This window comes from Rhodnius prolixus, unplaced genomic scaffold, assembly GCF_049639745.1.
Source record: "Rhodnius prolixus isolate KJV_2025 unplaced genomic scaffold, Rpr scaffold_1, whole genome shotgun sequence".
In the NCBI taxonomy this organism is placed as follows: Eukaryota; Metazoa; Arthropoda; class Insecta; order Hemiptera; family Reduviidae; genus Rhodnius; species Rhodnius prolixus.
This window is the reverse complement of record NW_027411581.1, coordinates 31,689,731-31,706,801: the sequence shown is the minus strand read 5'-3', so window position 1 is coordinate 31,706,801 and position 17,071 is coordinate 31,689,731. Positions and strand designations below refer to the sequence as shown.

The following is a 17,071-nucleotide window of genomic DNA, read 5'->3' as shown; positions in this document are numbered from 1 at the left end:
ATAAGTGGCATCACAATTTTCGCAATCTATTTTGTATATTGTATCTGAGCGTAACATTTTTGGTGTAGGGTCTTTTAATTTTGTGTATGGGGTATGAAGGGGGTTGGTGATCTTAATATTGTGTTTTATATGTGTATATATATAAGACACTTTTTCAGAAAGGCCGCGGATGAAGGGGATAGAAATATACTTTGGAGGTTGTGGATGAGATTGCGATGTAGAAATGTTGTACAGAAGTGTCATTGTCAGTGAAAGAGAGTTGAGAGGTGACTTAGTTAGTATATTTCTTATATGTGAAGAGGACAACTTTGTTTTTGAAAATTTTAAAAAGTAAGTTTATGTTTAGTTTCTGAAAGGTAGAATGGCTGAGGAGGAGAATTTTCTTTTGAGAATGAGCGAATGAAATTAATATTTTGGTTGTGTTCGAAAGAAAGTGGAAAGAATCTGTCGGAACGAATTGTCTTCATATGCCAATTTGTTATGAGTGATGAATCGTTTTGTCTGATTATTGAAATGTGTAAAACATTGATTTGATTATCCATTTCTATTTCGTATGTAAATTGAATTCTTGAATGGAAGGAATTGAATGTCGTTAAGATGAGAGATATTTATATTTAGGGATTGCTGTGAGGCAATGGTCTACATATTAAAAAAAAAAGGGGTTGTAAAAGGTATTTTTTTAAGAATCTTCAATCAAGTTATTAAGAATATGTCTGCTAGAATAGGACCAAGGTTGCTACCCTACTGTTCCAAAGATTTGTCTTTATAATTGTTTATTACAAGTGAAGGAACCAGAATTGCAACAATGTGTAATTAAGGATATAAAGATGTCTAAAGGTATTTTTGTGTAATTATTGAGTAAATGGTTTTTTGTTTTAATAATTTCAATTATTTCTTCAATTGGTTTACATAATTGTAAAATTAAATAAAATTTACATAATTGTTTCTTGTTTTGCATAATTGATATTTTTTCAGCAAATATATCATGAAGTGTTGATTCTTGATTTGGAGTATGCTTTAGATAAGAAAGTAGAACAAGACTTGTGGAACTATTGTTTCAAAAATTACATAGTGGCTCTTCAAAACTATGCTAAAGATAAAAAGGTAATTTAAATAAGTGATACTTTGAAGTTTATAAACCATATTTGAAATGATGAACTGTATCCTGAAAACATTTATAGAGCATGTAAAGAGGAGGAAGGGCAGAATTATATTGCGTTTAATATTACTATCCTATTGTAAGAAAGATATAAATTGGGCTATAACGCATTACCGCAACGTACTACATAGACATTCTCAATAGAAAAAATGACCTTCATTGGTACTTTTTTAAATTTAAATTTTCGCCTTAAAACTTTAATTGGGATTTTTAAATAGTGAGCCGGCTGCTTTTCATTAGTTTTCTTTAAATGTAAACCATTCTATTGGCCCATTCCTTGGTTCTTGGTTTACTTAAAAGGGTAATAGAAAGTCATCTTTAGATACAAAGATCTGAAGTGGGCTCAGAATTTATTTATTGAGGAACAAAAATTAAGTAGTCTGTTTTTCAGGCAGGCTCCGTGTACGTCCAACTAAAAAAAAAAGAAAGTATTCTACATTACTCTTCATGACGTTGTTGAAGAGGAAACTTTTATTTCTCTTACTTAAAGTAAATAAATTTGCAATTTTCTTGTTTGCAGCATAATGGAATCCAAGTCCAAAGTAGACTATCTTGGTTTCTGGATTGTGCAAGTGGATTTTACTTGTCTTTGTTGCAAGAGATATGTTCAGTCTTTAATTTAGATCTGCCATTCATGAGGTAATATTGTCAGCGAAAAATATCGAAGATTATTTTTTTAATTCAAGAATATTCTGGATTAAAGGAAGACTTCTTTTTTAGACATGACAGTCTGTTTGGTTGCAAAAAGTATAAAGAAAATTTAGTTATTAATAAACCGGAGAGGAATTCCTGCTACTATATTTGCCAACACTGCTTAGTACATTTGGGTGATGTAGCAAGATATAGGAACCAAATGATACAAGCCGAATCATTTTACAGGTAACAATCGTTTCTTGAACTATGACAAATGATGTGTTTCGACTTATTTAATTTTAATCATTAATAATGGTTAATTTGGTAATTTTTTATTTTTTAATAGTAAAAAAACTTTCACTTATTATCATATAAGGTTATCGTTTCCAGGAAGATGGCACTGTTCACTTCCTCCCATGACACTTCAAGACGATTTATACAACTCAGCTAATTTAATCAATACATTAGTTTGCAGATTTCAAGTAACTGCAAATAAATTTAACAAAAGTTATCGTTGGAGTCGTTTAAATCGTTACTGATAAAAAAAGATTACTTTTATTTATTACAACAGAAAGTTTTTAATTCAGTGTTTTGATTTAATATTTACTGAATATTACAGACATGCAGTTGCTTTGGGTGCTAGTAGTGGACATCCATACAACCAGTTAGCATTATTAGAAGCATCACGATGTGACCGATTGAGTACTGTCTTCTATTATACCAGGAGTATTGCTGTCTCTCACAAGTTTCCCGCTGCAATAACAAATTTAGCAAATACATTACTAAAATGCACCAAGGCAGAGTTAGTTGATTTTTTGGTTATTATTTTATTTAGTGCTTAGGTAACATTTTGTGGTTACAATATTTCAATAATTAAAAAAAAAAAAAAAAAATTAAGCTTGTAATAAATTTTAATTCGAAACCACATGCCATGCCTTAGATTTTCACTTCGAAATTTGTTAACGAAAGAACATCGCCGGAGACTAAATAAACTGAAAAAGGCTCCAGGTACTTCTTTTTTTAAGAAATTTCATTACACACTGTCACACGACTTTTTTGCCTATATTTTCATGCTTCAGACATTTGGTTTCTTCCAAACTTTAAATATTTGAATTAAATTTTATTCTTAAAAACATAATATAATTTCTAAACATACATACTTATCCCTGAAATAACAACTTTATTGAAAATACTTCTCCCATCCCTCCGCCCTAAAACGTATTTTCATAGAAAAATGATAACAAAAGTTATAGATATACAGGGTGTACACGGAGGAGAGGTCGAAACTTCTGGAGGTGATTCAGCAGCTCAAATGCAACAAAAAATATTCTATTCACTATGGCCCGATTCTCAATAGTGTCCAAGATATTTGCATTTTTAACTTTTCCGTCGATGTTCACGTTTTTCACTATAAAAACGGCCGTAACTCTTCTATCCTTTATCCTACAACAAACCTGCTTATTCGAAACGAAAGAGCATTAAATTTCCTATAAATTTGTTCAATACAGAGCCTCAAAACGTTTCTTATTTAATTGAAGTGAAATTCAATTATATTTCCGCTGCATAAGAATGGCGATAAGACAAATGTCTCTAATTATAGGGGTATCTCTTTTTTGGATTGCGCAACTAAATTGTTCACTGCTATATTATTAAATAGATTGGTGGATTGGGTAAATAGGTATAACATTCTAATAGAGTACCAGGCTGGGTTTCGCTCGGGCTACTCTACAACAGATAATATTTTTGTTCTCTTTAACTTGATAAATTTTCAGTTGTCTAAAAAGCGCCAGAAGCTCTACTGTTTTTTTGTAGATTTAAAAGCAGCTTTTGACTCCATAAACAGGAATAACTTGTTATATAAGTTGTATAATATTGGGATCTCCGCGAAATTTATAAATGTACCAGCGTGTATTTATGAAAGGACAGAATGTGCGGTTTGGAGTAATGGTGGGACTACGGAATGTTTCAGTCAATCGTCAGGAGTAAGACTGGGATGCCTCCTAAGTCCAATACTCTTTTCGTTGTTTTTGAATGATATTCATGACAGTTTGGGAGGGGGTTTTCTTGTGGGTAATGTAAAGTTACGGTGTTTGTTATATGCTGATGATTTGGTGCTACTGGCAAAAGATTCGCTAACATTGCAGTCTATGATTAACAATTAAAGTAAGTATTGTAAACAATGGAACCTGGTAGCGAACCTAAACAAATCGAAAATCGTGGTTTGTAGAAATGGGGGCCGGTTGGCCAGAAATGAGAAGTGGCAAATAGATGGGGAGAACATTGAAATAGTTAACCAGTACAAATATTTAGGCGTATTTATAACGCCTCAATTAAATTTAAATGCTCATTTTGATGCAAAAGCGTGTACTGCCAAATTTGGAATAAATTTAACCTGGAATAAACTCATGTTAAAAAATGATGTACCACTCTCTGCAAAATACAGAGTTTTTAACTCAGTATCGCGCGCGGTGGTCTGCTACGCGGCTCAGGTGAGGGGCTTTCAGAAAATTGATAAGATGGAGAGGGTTTTTAGATACTTTGTGAAACGTTTGTTTGCACTGGGAGTGAGTACCCCAAATTATGTATTGGCATTGGAAACTGGGATGCATTCAATATATCATTATACGGCGAAATTACATTGTGGTTACATCAAAAAGGTCATGAATATGAGTCCTAGTCGTTTGCCGTATATTGTAGCTAGGGAAATAATTAATAAGAAATTGTCTTGGTTCAGCGAATGGTCGAGATGGGATGAGTTATATGATTGTAGCATGCAGGCAGCGGTCATAGAAAACAAGTGGGAAAATAAAATTAAGGAGTTAATTACCAAAATAGATACGGTGGAAAGAAATAAGAATTTGGAAGCATTGGCATGCACTCAGTATCACACTCTTTATCTTTATGCAAAATTATTTAATTTGAAGGATAGGCATTACTTAAAAGGATTCAAATAACTGAAATTTTATGAGAATAATTTTAAAAACAAGAGCTGAGCTACATAAACTTAATTACAGACAAGGTAAATCTCCAAATGAAAATTTAAATAACTGCAATCTGTGTAACTTACATGCAATAGAAGACCACTATCATTTTCTGGCGATTTGTCCAATTTTAAAGAGTTAAGGTTGCGGTACTTTGGCAAAAGGATTCTTAATGAGGAGGAATTAATACTGATATTAAATGGCAGAGATTGGGATAATCTGTATGGCTATGTGAGCACAGCGTGCAGGTACAGAGCACTAATAGAGTCAGAATTCAGTTAAAAAATAAATAAATAAATAGCTAGATCTGAATAAATTTGATATTTAATGTGTAATTGATCTGAGATGTGGTTTATTGGAAACTTAGCAAACGTTAGGGATTTATTTTTACTTTTGTTTACTGTGTATTGTAATATGATTCGCTTAGAATGAATTAAGTTTTATTTAATTTTTTGTGTATGATAATGTTCTTTTTTGTACTACCAATTACTACCATTGCCATTGATGTTTTTTTTTGTTTGTATTAGTATTATAATGAGTTTCTTTTTCAAATAAACATCTTTATTATTAATTTTTTTTTTTTTTGCGCATCAACAGCTGAGGTTATTAGCGCCCGGAGCTTTTTCCAGTGCACTGCCGGCCTCCGGACAGTGTTCTCTCGTTACAGACAACACTGTCCATCGCCGGACAGTGAGCTGTAAGAAGCTCCTAGGAAGAGAAAATCTAAGGGTCAGCTACTGGATTCGAACCCGGGACCTCCGCGTGGGAGTCCAGTATGCTAACCTCATAGCTAATCCCTTCCCTTATTATTATTACTGTGCTACTTATATTTGCATGTGGTAACATCAAAACAGGTTAAAACAGTTAAGAAAAAAAAGTCTGGAAAAGACTTAAATGACTTGATATTTCTTTATATTTGATGCTATACTGCAGTTTTTTATTTTTCAGGTTACCACCAGAAGGAGGTAAAATGGTTGTGTCGGAATACGAGTCCGCTTTTTTACAGTTACATGCATTGCTGTATTTAACGCAAGATATACCTGGTGCGATGAAATTACTTCAGTCACTTACTCATTGTTTAACTCCACTCATAGCCACTCAGGAATTTAGTTCATGGAAATTAGTTCAGGTTATTAAAACGCAGTTCGGTACTAAATTTGTAGTGTTTAATTGATAAAAGAAAAAACAAAGGCACTAAAAGTATCTACAAATTGTCTGACAGATGGTGGTTATCACAATTTTCATGTTCAATCAAACTGAGGGAAAATCTGTAGAAGTTAAAAAAGTACTTAGTGAATATATTACAGGATTTCTAAATGCTCTTTTCGTGCCTCTGTACACAGTTACAGGAGAATCTGTATTGGATTATTTTGGTTTACCTGCAGGTATGATTTTTTATTTATTCTATTATTAAAACAAATTTCTGGTGTTTGATTGACATTTCTATGTGTGGCTATATACCACATAGTGTCATTTATAAATAAAAAGTGAAGGGAAGGAATTAGCTGAGTGGTTAGCGAATACTGGATTCCATGTAGAGATCAAGGGTTCGAATCCAGCTGCTGGCCCTTAGCTTTTCTCTTCCTAGGAGCTTCTTACTGCTCACTGTCCGGTGATGGACAGTGTTGTCTGTAATGAGAGAAGACTGTTCGGAGGCGGCAGTGCAGTGAAAAAAAGCTCTGAGCGCCAATAACCTTAGATGTTGACGCGCCTTAACTACAAAAACAAAAATTAAAAATAAGCATAATTAATATCTTCCAATACTTAATTGCTGCAGTGAAAGTGTTGCTCTCTTGGCTGAAATGTGAGCCTAACGTGGTGAACATGTTAAACAGACCACATCTATGGCGCGGTATTTGTAAATTATTGAATTCATTGAGGGCATCGTACTCTGTTACTCCTATTAACTGTAAGTTAATAATTGATAATTTTACATTAATTTCTGTTTGTAACATTCCAGTTTAATGTAAACAGCTTTCATATTACTATTATGTTATAGCTATAAATTCAGCACTTCCTGAAGATAATGATTTGCGAGGATTTCTTCCATTAGAACCAGTGCTGTCCACTTTAAAGTATGTAATGTGACTTTTTATATGTGCAGTTATGTAAGAAATTAATTTTAATTTAATTATTTACTTATAGATTTGGTGGCGAAAAAGTTAGTGAAGATGCGGCAAAAAAATTAAGAGCCTTCAGAATCATCAAATTTGGAGAATGGCTTGCTTCAAATTGTGAATGTAAACCAATATATATTAGGTGTGCGTGAATTCTTTAGTTATTTTTGAAGGTGTAATATCTACCTTTTGCGCTCTTCAAGGATCGCATTGTCCAAGTTCAGTTTTATTTTGTTCGGACGGGCTTAAGTCCAGCTAACATACAATTTGACATGGACAGGAGCAGTAGCTGATATGTTACAGAAAATATACAGGGTGACCAGAGTTATATGCTCAACCCACTTTTTTTTTAAAAGGCGGGAAATTTCGAAAAAATAAAAAACACGTATTTAATCATTTTTAGTCTAGTTTATTTTCAGTGATTGACCCATTTTTTTGAAGCCCTGTATCTCGAGATACAGCATCCAACTTTTGTTTTTCAAATGGAACGTTATATTTTTTGTTGCATATTTTTATAGTATTTGAGCTCCTAAAAAAAACAAAAAAAAGATTTTTGAAATCGGTTTGGTTTTTCAAAAGTTATGGTACTTACCATATATGAAAAACAAATTTCAGTTTACTGTCAAAATTACGTTATTTTTCTTAAAGAATCTGTTGAAACTGGGCACAATCAACGGATAGGCAAGCCAAAACTCTGGACTCCCACGCTCTGCTTGTAGCAGCACTTATGGTGGCGAAGTCAAGATCTAGGCAGGCTAGAGTTAGTATACTATAAAAATATGCAACAAAAAATATAACGTTCCATTTGAAAAACAAAAGTTGGATGCTGTATCTCGAGATACAGGGGTTCAAAAAAATCACTGAAAATAAACTAGACTAAAAATGATTAAATACGTGTTTTTTATTTTTTCGAAATTTCCCGCCGTTAAAAAAAAAGTGGGTGGAGCATATAACTCTGGTCACCCTGTATAATTGTTGAACACTGTTTCTAACTGGAAACTACACAGTTACAAATCCACATCTTTAGCTACTAAACCAAACACTCTCTCCTTTGTAAGATTAATGAATAACTTTTGTTTTACACGATTTAGCCATAATACAACGAAAAATAAAATCGTTTCCACTACTTGTCCTCGTAAGCGGAAGTATTGTAATAGACTTTTTAGTGTAATGTAAGGCCCCATTAATTGCATAATAATACGATTTACCACCTGCAGCAATTTTAACCAATCAAATTAATTTATGTCTAAAAATATGCAAAATAATCTTATCTAAAAATGCATTTTAATTTTAGCATAAATTAAGAAATTTGCTGACTTAAAACTTGAAACATATACATTCTAAACATTTATGTAGATTTTTTACTTCGAGCCAGTGGCTACAAGTAAATTAATTACAAAAATTGCAATAACAACATGTCGTTCAAGTGTTCACTCTAGATTTTTTTGTTTAAATTAAACCTTTTTTTCCAACTTGATTAAGCCGCTTTTTAAAAAAATAATTTGAACTACTTTTCTCTCATATTAAACTTTTTTTGTCAATTTGTTACATTATTTTGAACTATTTAAACCACATTTTTATAACTACTTATTTGTTAATATATTTTTCTCAATTAAAACACTTTTGAATGTCAGCAGCCATATATCAGTTACGACTTGTCAGTCTGGTTCCCCTTTTCTCTCTGGAAGTAAAGATTGTGTGTTAGATATCTCTTTGTCTATATTTTTTTGTTTGATTGAAATTTCCTTGAAGATACCCATTTCAGATGTTTGGTGTTTGGCTAACAACAGCTGAGGCCAGCTGTTTATCCAGCCATAGTGTCGGGGCTTAAAACATGAAGCTCCCGAATTCGAGTCCAGTTAGTTAAGTAAGAGTAATTGCTCTTAGATTTTTCTCTTCCTTACGGAGACTGTAGAGCTGAAGGAAACTGTTCCAATTGTAAAACAAATTAGACCTAGGTTCTCAATGTGAGAGAAAAGTAGCATTTTATCTCTAATGGACCTACCTAATTTGCACATAGTGAAAAAAACAAATTATTCGAGAGAACAATGGTCAGAATTGTAAACTCTGGTAATAGTTAGGCTAAAAAAAAGTTGAATTTGGTTGAAAAATGGAATAAGTCTGAAAAAGGTTGATATGATAAAAAAAGTTTTAATTTTGGTTGGAAAACTTTTTAACAGGGTAGTGCCCTGGACGTAGAGTTCCAAAAATAGTCACGATTTATTAAAAAACTAAGAAGTGAAATTAGAAAACCAGCTTTCGTGGGATTTGTCTAAAACATTATCATTAAAGTGGCTTTTCCAGTTGTTCTAAGCTAACACCTACTCCTCAGATAATTTTCTGTGAACATTTAAAATCGAACACCTATCCAATTGCAATACTTCCTCTTACGAGCTGCGAGAGATATAAAACATGACACAGTGAAAAACATCAACAATGTTAGCAAATTTAGTTACTCTGCAAAATTAGTATGTTACGATTGTAAATCACAATTAAATGAATTTGGAGAGTGTACCGTAAAATATTTGGTGTATTATTTATATGCATATAATTTGACATTAATGCTAAAGCCTTTAACAACAGATCTGCAATGTGTGATATATTAACAAGAGTGACATATAAATTAAATGAGCATTCTCAAAATATAAATATATAAGTTGTATACTTTTTTTTAATAATTGTTATTTTCTAAATTAATGCAAGTAATAATTTAATTTTTTCAGTGAGAGTGGTTTGTTCGAAGTTGCCCAGTTTTATCATTCTGTTCCAGTGTCCTCTGATGTATCGAATAACTCAAAGACAACTAACAGTACAGGTAAATGTTTTTTTTGTACTGAGTTGTTTTAATCCTCTTTCTTTTTTTTTTTTTTTTTTTTTTTTTAGACTTGCTTCTTCTTAAAGCCTATAAAGGAGCCACATGAAGCACAAATATGCATATTATATAAATATATATATGTCTACACTGAGAGGCAAAAAAGTGGCCACCCTTCAGTATGTGTACTGATTTCCAATCAATTTGTTATAAACGTCTCCACATACTTTTAGAATAAATAACTGGCCACATGTAGTTGGGAACATAAAAAGTAAATAATAACAGGTGGCATTTAAAAAAAAGAAAAATTATTAAATAATTTGAAATTAACAAGATGTTAATTTTACTTTATTTTTTCAATTAATAGGTTGTGTTTCCCCCTCTTGCGTTTATTACGGCTTGCATTCGATGGGCCATTGACCTAATAAGATTTTGAATAAATTCCTGAGGGATATTTTCATATTCTACCGTTAGTGCAACCATTTTCTCCTGAAGCAAATCTGGTAATGTTGGATGTCCCTTAATTCGTCTTCACAACTCATCACATATATTTTCAATAGGGTTTAGATCTGGACTACATGCTGGCCACTCCAAACATCGGATTGAAGCGTTTTCCATGTAGCGGGAAGCAATCTTCGCTGTATGGGGCCGTGCTTTATAGTGCATAAACGAAAATTCCTCTCCAACGTTTGGTACGAATGGGACAACAGCCTCCGAAAGAATGTTCTCTATGGTAGCTAGCAGCTGTTAGAGACCCCTCTATAAAAATTAATTCAGTCCGAGCTTCCAAACTAATCCCGGCTCAAATCTTAACTCCTCCTCCTCCACCATAGCTCCTTCTTTGTAAGCCGTATACCGCTCATTAATTCTTCTCCACACTCTCTCTCGGCCGTCAGGTAATCGCAAGCAAAACCGTGATTCATCTGAAAAGAGAACTTTTCCCCAATTCTCCACGGTCCAGTTAATGTATTGTCTAGCAAAATGAAGTAAAACTGTCTTAAGCCTTGGTTGCAATTCTGGTCCATGCGCGGGCTTTCTTGCTCTTAAACCAGCCTCAGAAAGTCTTCGCCTTAGAGTACGCTAACTTACATTCACTCCTCTTACTTGATGAAGTTAATGCCTTGCCACTTACAACAGTAGAATGACGATTACTTAAAATATTCATCACTACAAAGCTGACATCCCAATGAGTAGTCACTAGAGCCAGGTCTTCTTGAGTATTTTCCGGTTCCTGGTAACGATGGAAGGTCCTTCTAACTGTAGTTCTTAGGATATTGAGTGCTCTCGAAACATACGCTTGGCTTCTTCAATCTTCCAATAACGCAATTATTCTGGCCGCACACTTAAAACCATTTTTTTTAATGAAATTTAAATGTTTTAAGGTTGAAATGAATAAAATTGAATCTGGGCTGATCAAAAGAAACTAAATAAGAAACACTAGTGATTTCTTTTGTTTTTTCCATATTTCTTTATTTTCCTAATTGAAATTTCCATATCATTTCTTTAAGGTACTATACGTTTAACAGCAATGCATGCTAAAAATATTTTATTTTTGCAATAACTAATGGTTAAATACATTTTTTTAAGGGTGGTTCTTTTTTTGCCTCTCAGTGTATTTGTAAATATGTAATTAATTGCTATAAATTACCAATCCCCATTAATTCTCCTAAGTCCATGTTCTCTCCTCCGTTGTCCCAATTCTCTATACAAAAATCCGTCAATCAGAATAACCTTGCTTCCAGTTTTGTGGAGATGATGGCCATGGAAAGGTACCCAGTCAAAAGTCAAAACATCTGCAATAAACCTAATTATATCTTACTTAATGAAAGGAAAACTTCTACTTCATACTTCCCTGATTGATTTTTTTTAACCTTTTGCCCTGGAAAAAAACCTTCAACCTCCTCTAGTGCTCGTCCAACGCTCTTGTTCATAAATTTTTACTTTTTCTGTCAAACATTTCTTTCTGGCTGCAGTCGCTGTCTAAGGACTGCAAAGTGATGCGCAATTACCTTACTAACCCTCTGCTTGATTTCAATTCTAGCAGGTTAGGGATATCGAAAGAGATTCACATTACTCCTCTGAGCCCAGCCATTAAATCTCCTTTTTCAGCGTTATTTGGTCTTCAGCGCCGCTTGATGAAAGCCTTGAACCCATCTTGAATTTAATTATGAATTCATCCTTTTTCAATAAATCCGCATTCACTTGTTCTAAAGGTGTTTTTGATATTATTTATATAATTCCTCACAGATTAATTTTAAATAAATACTATTACTTATATTAAAAAGCACTTTCAGTTTTGAATGAATAATAAACGTCATATAAATTTTAATTTAGATCACCTAAATACTGTTCTCTGAGTAAGTATTTAAATTATTGCTGTAAATCTTGAGATTTACTGCACGTTTTGTGAACCATAGGCTAATTTTACTTAAATTTGTGTTTAATAAGTATAAACTATGTAATGGTATGTAAAAGTGTAAATCTACTGAATATTCTTGATTTAATAATTGGCATGTTTTTGTTTTGATTTATTTATTTTTGTACTTGCAGGTGGTGGTTTTTATGATTCTTGGAAAACAAGGAGCCGTCAGAATGTTGCTCTCCAGTCTTTATTAAACCGAACTAATTTTCAGGTGAGTTCCTTATTACTTTGTACATGTTAAACTAAAGCACATTTAATTTGCATTTTAATTCTTTATGATTTCTTATTCTTACAGGAAAAAGAATCCGAAAATAGTGGAAACGTAGAATGGCAAGAAAATAAATCACCTGTAGACTGGTGGCCCCCAGGGTAAATATTGCTTTAGTACTTTACTTAACGTAAGGCTTTAGATTTTACCTTAAATAATTCGATTGAGAAAAAGCTCACAAACCTTTCCTTCCTTATGGTTTTTTAATTTGTTATTTTAGTATAGACTATAACAATTTTCGAAGATTATTGACAAAAAAAGAGCCTTCTATAATTAAGGACAGATGATTTGCAGATTAGTTTTATAGAAATAGATATTCCATCCAGCTAATTAAAAAAATTATATTAAGTGATTTAAGTGAAAAGTTTTTTTAACAAGATGCGAGCTGCAAGTTTTTTGAGAAGTATGTATCTTCGAATTTCCTATATAATTTTTGAATTAGTACGCTTAATTTTTTGGATCACTGAAAATAAATTTTTGCTTGGATATCTCAGTACAAAATGCAAAGTAATCGACTAATTTTTCAGGCGGGCTTAACGTCCAACTACCACAATTAACCGCTTGACCAATACAGGTTTCTATGATTTTTATTCGAGTGTATATCTTTAAAAAGTTGTTTAGGTTTGAATAAATTAAAAAAAAAAAGGTTTGTTTCTCGAAATTTTAGTCCAAATATTTGACCCAAACTTAAGAATTTCTTGGAAAGAATCCAGTGAACTTTTTCTTTACTTCCGTACAGCAGATTCTGAAGAACTTTTGCACATAAACCTTCAAACAAACCTGTCACTTAGAACTGTCAGGAAAGCAGTTAAGAAAAGTCTTACGATATATAATCCTAAACCTATTTAATTCTTATTTTTGTTAATTGAAATATTTTTTATACCTTAGTCAGTTATTTATTTGCTATTTGCAGCTCTTCTCGGGATGAAATTTCAACTTGGACTGGAATGAATACTAATGTTTCCTTTTCCAGTCAAGTAAGTAAACTTAAATTTTGTTAAGTTATAACTTATGATACAAATTATTCATCCACTTAAAATTTATGAGACAATTACATAATTTTCATATTTTTGTTCCTTTTTATTTTTGTAGAACCGTGCTACTTTTCAATAATTATTACTGCACTACATCTAATTATCGTTTACAAACTGAAATAACGAAATAATGAATTAATTTAAAATAGCTAATTTCGAATACAGCATGCCTGTTTTGTAGCATTATATGATTTTGATTTTAGTATGCTATGTTGATAATAATGAATTCAGGAATTTCCTCAGTTCATTTTATTTAGATATTTGAGACATTACCAAAAAAAGTGGGTCCACATCGAATCATCGAAGCCAATTCAAGAGATAAAATGGCGACACATTCAAATGGAATCCTACGACAATGTACATATAAGAATCGACAATGTACATATAAGAATCGACAATGTACATGTAAGAATACTAAGATAATGTATTTAAATGAGGATAAATGCGTTGGTTTGGTCTTTTAATGGAAGTAGTCGACGCTCAGAAAAGTACGAGAAACATGAGAAAATAAAACCAAGAGAATATCTCTTAATTCTTTCTCTTCACAAGAAACAAGGGTGTCGTCGCAACTTTTCCCACAGATTAATGAGGGGACTGCCCACACACAGAATGTGCGTCTGTCAATATAAAGTTTATTCAGGATGGCCATCGTCACTTTGTGCTCGCTTCAGTTAACATGCAGAATATTGCGTTTGCTTATCTGAAAGAAACATCCTCATTTATCCATTTCAAAGTTGCAATTTTCTTACCTTCAACATTCATCATTTAATTATTTCTTTTATGTACTCGCATTATACGTTTTCTATCACAATCAGTCATAGATATGAGGATAGAAGTAGGGAAAATGGCCAGGACATGCTGTCAAGCAAGGTTGCGACATAAAGGAACCAAGAGAAGATACTATTAATGAAGAATTCACAAACAGATAATTTATTGATTTAGAATATAGAGTGACAGGGAAAGAGCAAATTGAACGAAACCACGAAGGCACCTTCCCCTGTTGGGCATGAGATTACGTCTAGGAAGAATAAAAAATACATTAAGCAAATAATTACTAGACTCTAGAGAAGATGTAATCCCTATCTCTCTCGCTTTCTGGATCCTTAAGTGTTTTCATCGTAAAAATGATTTTACTGCTAAAAAGAAACTTTGCAATCCAGGATTTTAGATTTTGAGTTTCCAGTGGAAATATCCGTTTTGAGGTCGCCAGCGTACAAAAAAGTATGTTTTATTCATTGCTCTGCGAGTGTGTGGCCACCTCAAGAATAAAACATCTGGTTCAACATTGATATTTCGCTTAGGTGCCACCAGGGGACGCGAAATTAAGGTTTTAGTCGAACTCTTTAACTTTGCTACATTTATTGCACATTGGTTTCCATTTTTCCTGGAAAATTGTATTATGGACACTTCTGTGTGGAGGGGAGCTGTTCTCTTTCCACCAAATTGCCATTTTATTGTGTACGAACATAATATGTTTAGTTTTTAGCTCTTATTTTTCTGCAATGGTTTCAGAAATGTGAACATCTGTATTATTGTAGACGACTATCTCTATAGTTTAAATATAGACGGATTTTATTATCATGCAATTATTTTCCTTTCTGCCAACTGTTGAATTTTTCTTAACATTTCAAACTTATAATTGCTTGGGTATGGAATAAAATACACCTCCTACACTTGAGTTCAGCTTCAGTGAATTTATTAAATATCTCCACAAAGAAAGTTCAAAACGAACAAAACAAATGGCAGTAGATAAGTTTGGACTATTGTGTAGTGCAGTGAAAAGTAGTTTAATAGCAAAAAGTACGTCAATTATTATATCTGTTTCAATAAATCTCACAAGAGGTACCCAAATATGGAATGATTTTTTTACTTTAAAGAGGTTTCCTTGAATACGGTCTCTCCCGCTAATTTTTTATTTGTTTTTGTTTTATCTTCCAAAATAAGTTATATAAAATTTATTTCAATTTTTAATGTAGGAAAATTTTTCTTCAAGAAGTGTTAGGTTCGGCATTTCTTTAATGTCTCATTTTATTGTAATGTATGGTTCTAAAATATAGCATATTGATTTGTAAGTTTGTATTGTGATGATTTGTAATGTTTGAGGAAAAGAAGTTTGAAGAAAATGCATAATGAGCTTTTTAAGAATTTTAGTTTTTAGATATCTGTCCATACACACCTCTTTTCTAAAAACCACTTTAGGGGGCTCAATGGATCTCAAAAGAGGTGTTCCTGTGTAAACACTAAATCAAAAATTTGACAACAAAGCAATCCTTAAGTATAAACAAGAATGTAAAAGTTGTCCAATTCAGTTTTTGATAACTTTCTTAATTTTGTGTAAACAAATTTTAGTTGCTCAACTTTGTTAAGAACGAACTTAAAGAGTAAGAGATAGTCTTGTGAGAGAGTGTTCACACCAAATTTTTTACATGTGTTTTAGGAAGGCACGTATTCCTTGTTTAGCGGCAATGACCCACAAACATTTTCCAGCATGTTGCAATCTTCAACAAATCCAGTCATTGGGCATCAGGTTTGTAATGAAATGAAGTTGATGTTTTTAAGATTAAAGTCAATATAAATGAGCAGTCTTGATGTTTCCACAAAAGCGCGCATACCTAGTTCGTGCAAATAAACGTGGACACAGTGCGTCTTTTCTGCATAGCACAGAATAAGTACCTAAATTTCCATTTTTTTCGCTTCACTGGAAATAAAGCAGTAATTTATTCTTCTTGCTGCTCTCTATCTTAAAAATACATAAATGCAGATTGAAATCATAAAATAAATACCTGAAGAAGCATGTAATAATTTGTCTTTCCATCACCTCCCATTTTTTTCACACAATTCACTACTGAGTCTGAGTGAACAGGGTACTTTTGCTTACGTCTACTTGTACGAACTACATTTCATTTTTTAATTAAAGAATTATTGAACTCTGTTAAGAGGAACACTTAATAGATTTATTTTATTTTTTCAGTCTTTATGGTCTGGGCCCGGGCCATCTCCTTTGGAACGTCTTCTTGAACAACAAAAACAACTCAGGAATAGTTCATCGCAGAACGACACGTGATGATTTCACTCAGTGCTGATGGGGTGACAAATATTGCATTAACTCTTAAAATGTTCACTAAGCATTCTTGGAGTTTTTCTAAAAGAATCTGTTGTAAGTGAATTGTTAAAACAATTCTTTTGATTTTGTAAAAACTAAATTTTTATTTTGATATCAATGATTTATGATTTCTGAAAATGAAAGAATTTGATCCTAATGCACAGAAATTACTTAATGAGATACCATTGTTTATTGATGATTTACGTTACTCAGTTTATAATTAATTTTTGTTGAAGATGAATAAAAGATTTAGTAAGCAAAAGAATTATGGAAAAGCAGACTTCCTAATTAAAAACTTTTCCCGAGTAGGAGTGAGTACTTTTTTTTTCTGAGTTTTAAGTTCTTGATTAATAAATGTTCTAAGTCATTATGTAAAATTGTTATCTTACGAATTGAGTAGGAAATAATTAATGAATCAATAATTATTTCTTCAAATTTTTACCACATGCGCTTAATGTGTAATGTATAAAAACGTTGATTTAAAATAAACTAGTTATACATAAGAAAGAAATGTTTCTGATTTGCCTTTTGAACTTTTTTTT

At 32.3% G+C, this 17,071-nt stretch overlaps 1 protein-coding gene across 4 annotated transcripts in view; it reads left to right on the top strand.

The window, feature by feature from the left end:
• The window catches only part of LOC141458740 (nonsense-mediated mRNA decay factor SMG7-like), a 29,365-nt gene that overhangs the window by 9,256 nt on the left and 3,038 nt on the right, over positions 1–17,071 (top strand). For 2 of the 4 annotated variants that reach the window (XM_074137132.1, XM_074137115.1), the window contains 15 exons: positions 976–1,104; positions 1,680–1,798; positions 1,880–2,038; positions 2,412–2,594; positions 5,722–5,902; positions 5,996–6,158; positions 6,551–6,682; positions 6,773–6,848; positions 6,919–7,032; positions 9,614–9,705; positions 12,253–12,335; positions 12,420–12,493; positions 13,306–13,369; positions 15,864–15,953; positions 16,398–17,040. In XM_074137132.1, the coding sequence (XP_073993233.1) occupies positions 976–1,104; positions 1,680–1,798; positions 1,880–2,038; positions 2,412–2,594; positions 5,722–5,902; positions 5,996–6,158; positions 6,551–6,682; positions 6,773–6,848; positions 6,919–7,032; positions 9,614–9,705; positions 12,253–12,335; positions 12,420–12,493; positions 13,306–13,369; positions 15,864–15,953; positions 16,398–16,490 (1,752 nt within the window). In that variant the 3' untranslated portion in view covers positions 16,491–17,040. Of the gene's footprint in view, positions 1–975; positions 1,105–1,679; positions 1,799–1,879; positions 2,039–2,411; positions 2,595–5,721; positions 5,903–5,995; positions 6,159–6,550; positions 6,683–6,772; positions 6,849–6,918; positions 7,033–9,613; positions 9,706–12,252; positions 12,336–12,419; positions 12,494–13,305; positions 13,370–15,863; positions 15,954–16,397; positions 17,041–17,071 lie in introns of those variants that run through there. The other 2 variants (XR_012461157.1, XR_012461158.1) reach the window with 2 other exon arrangements.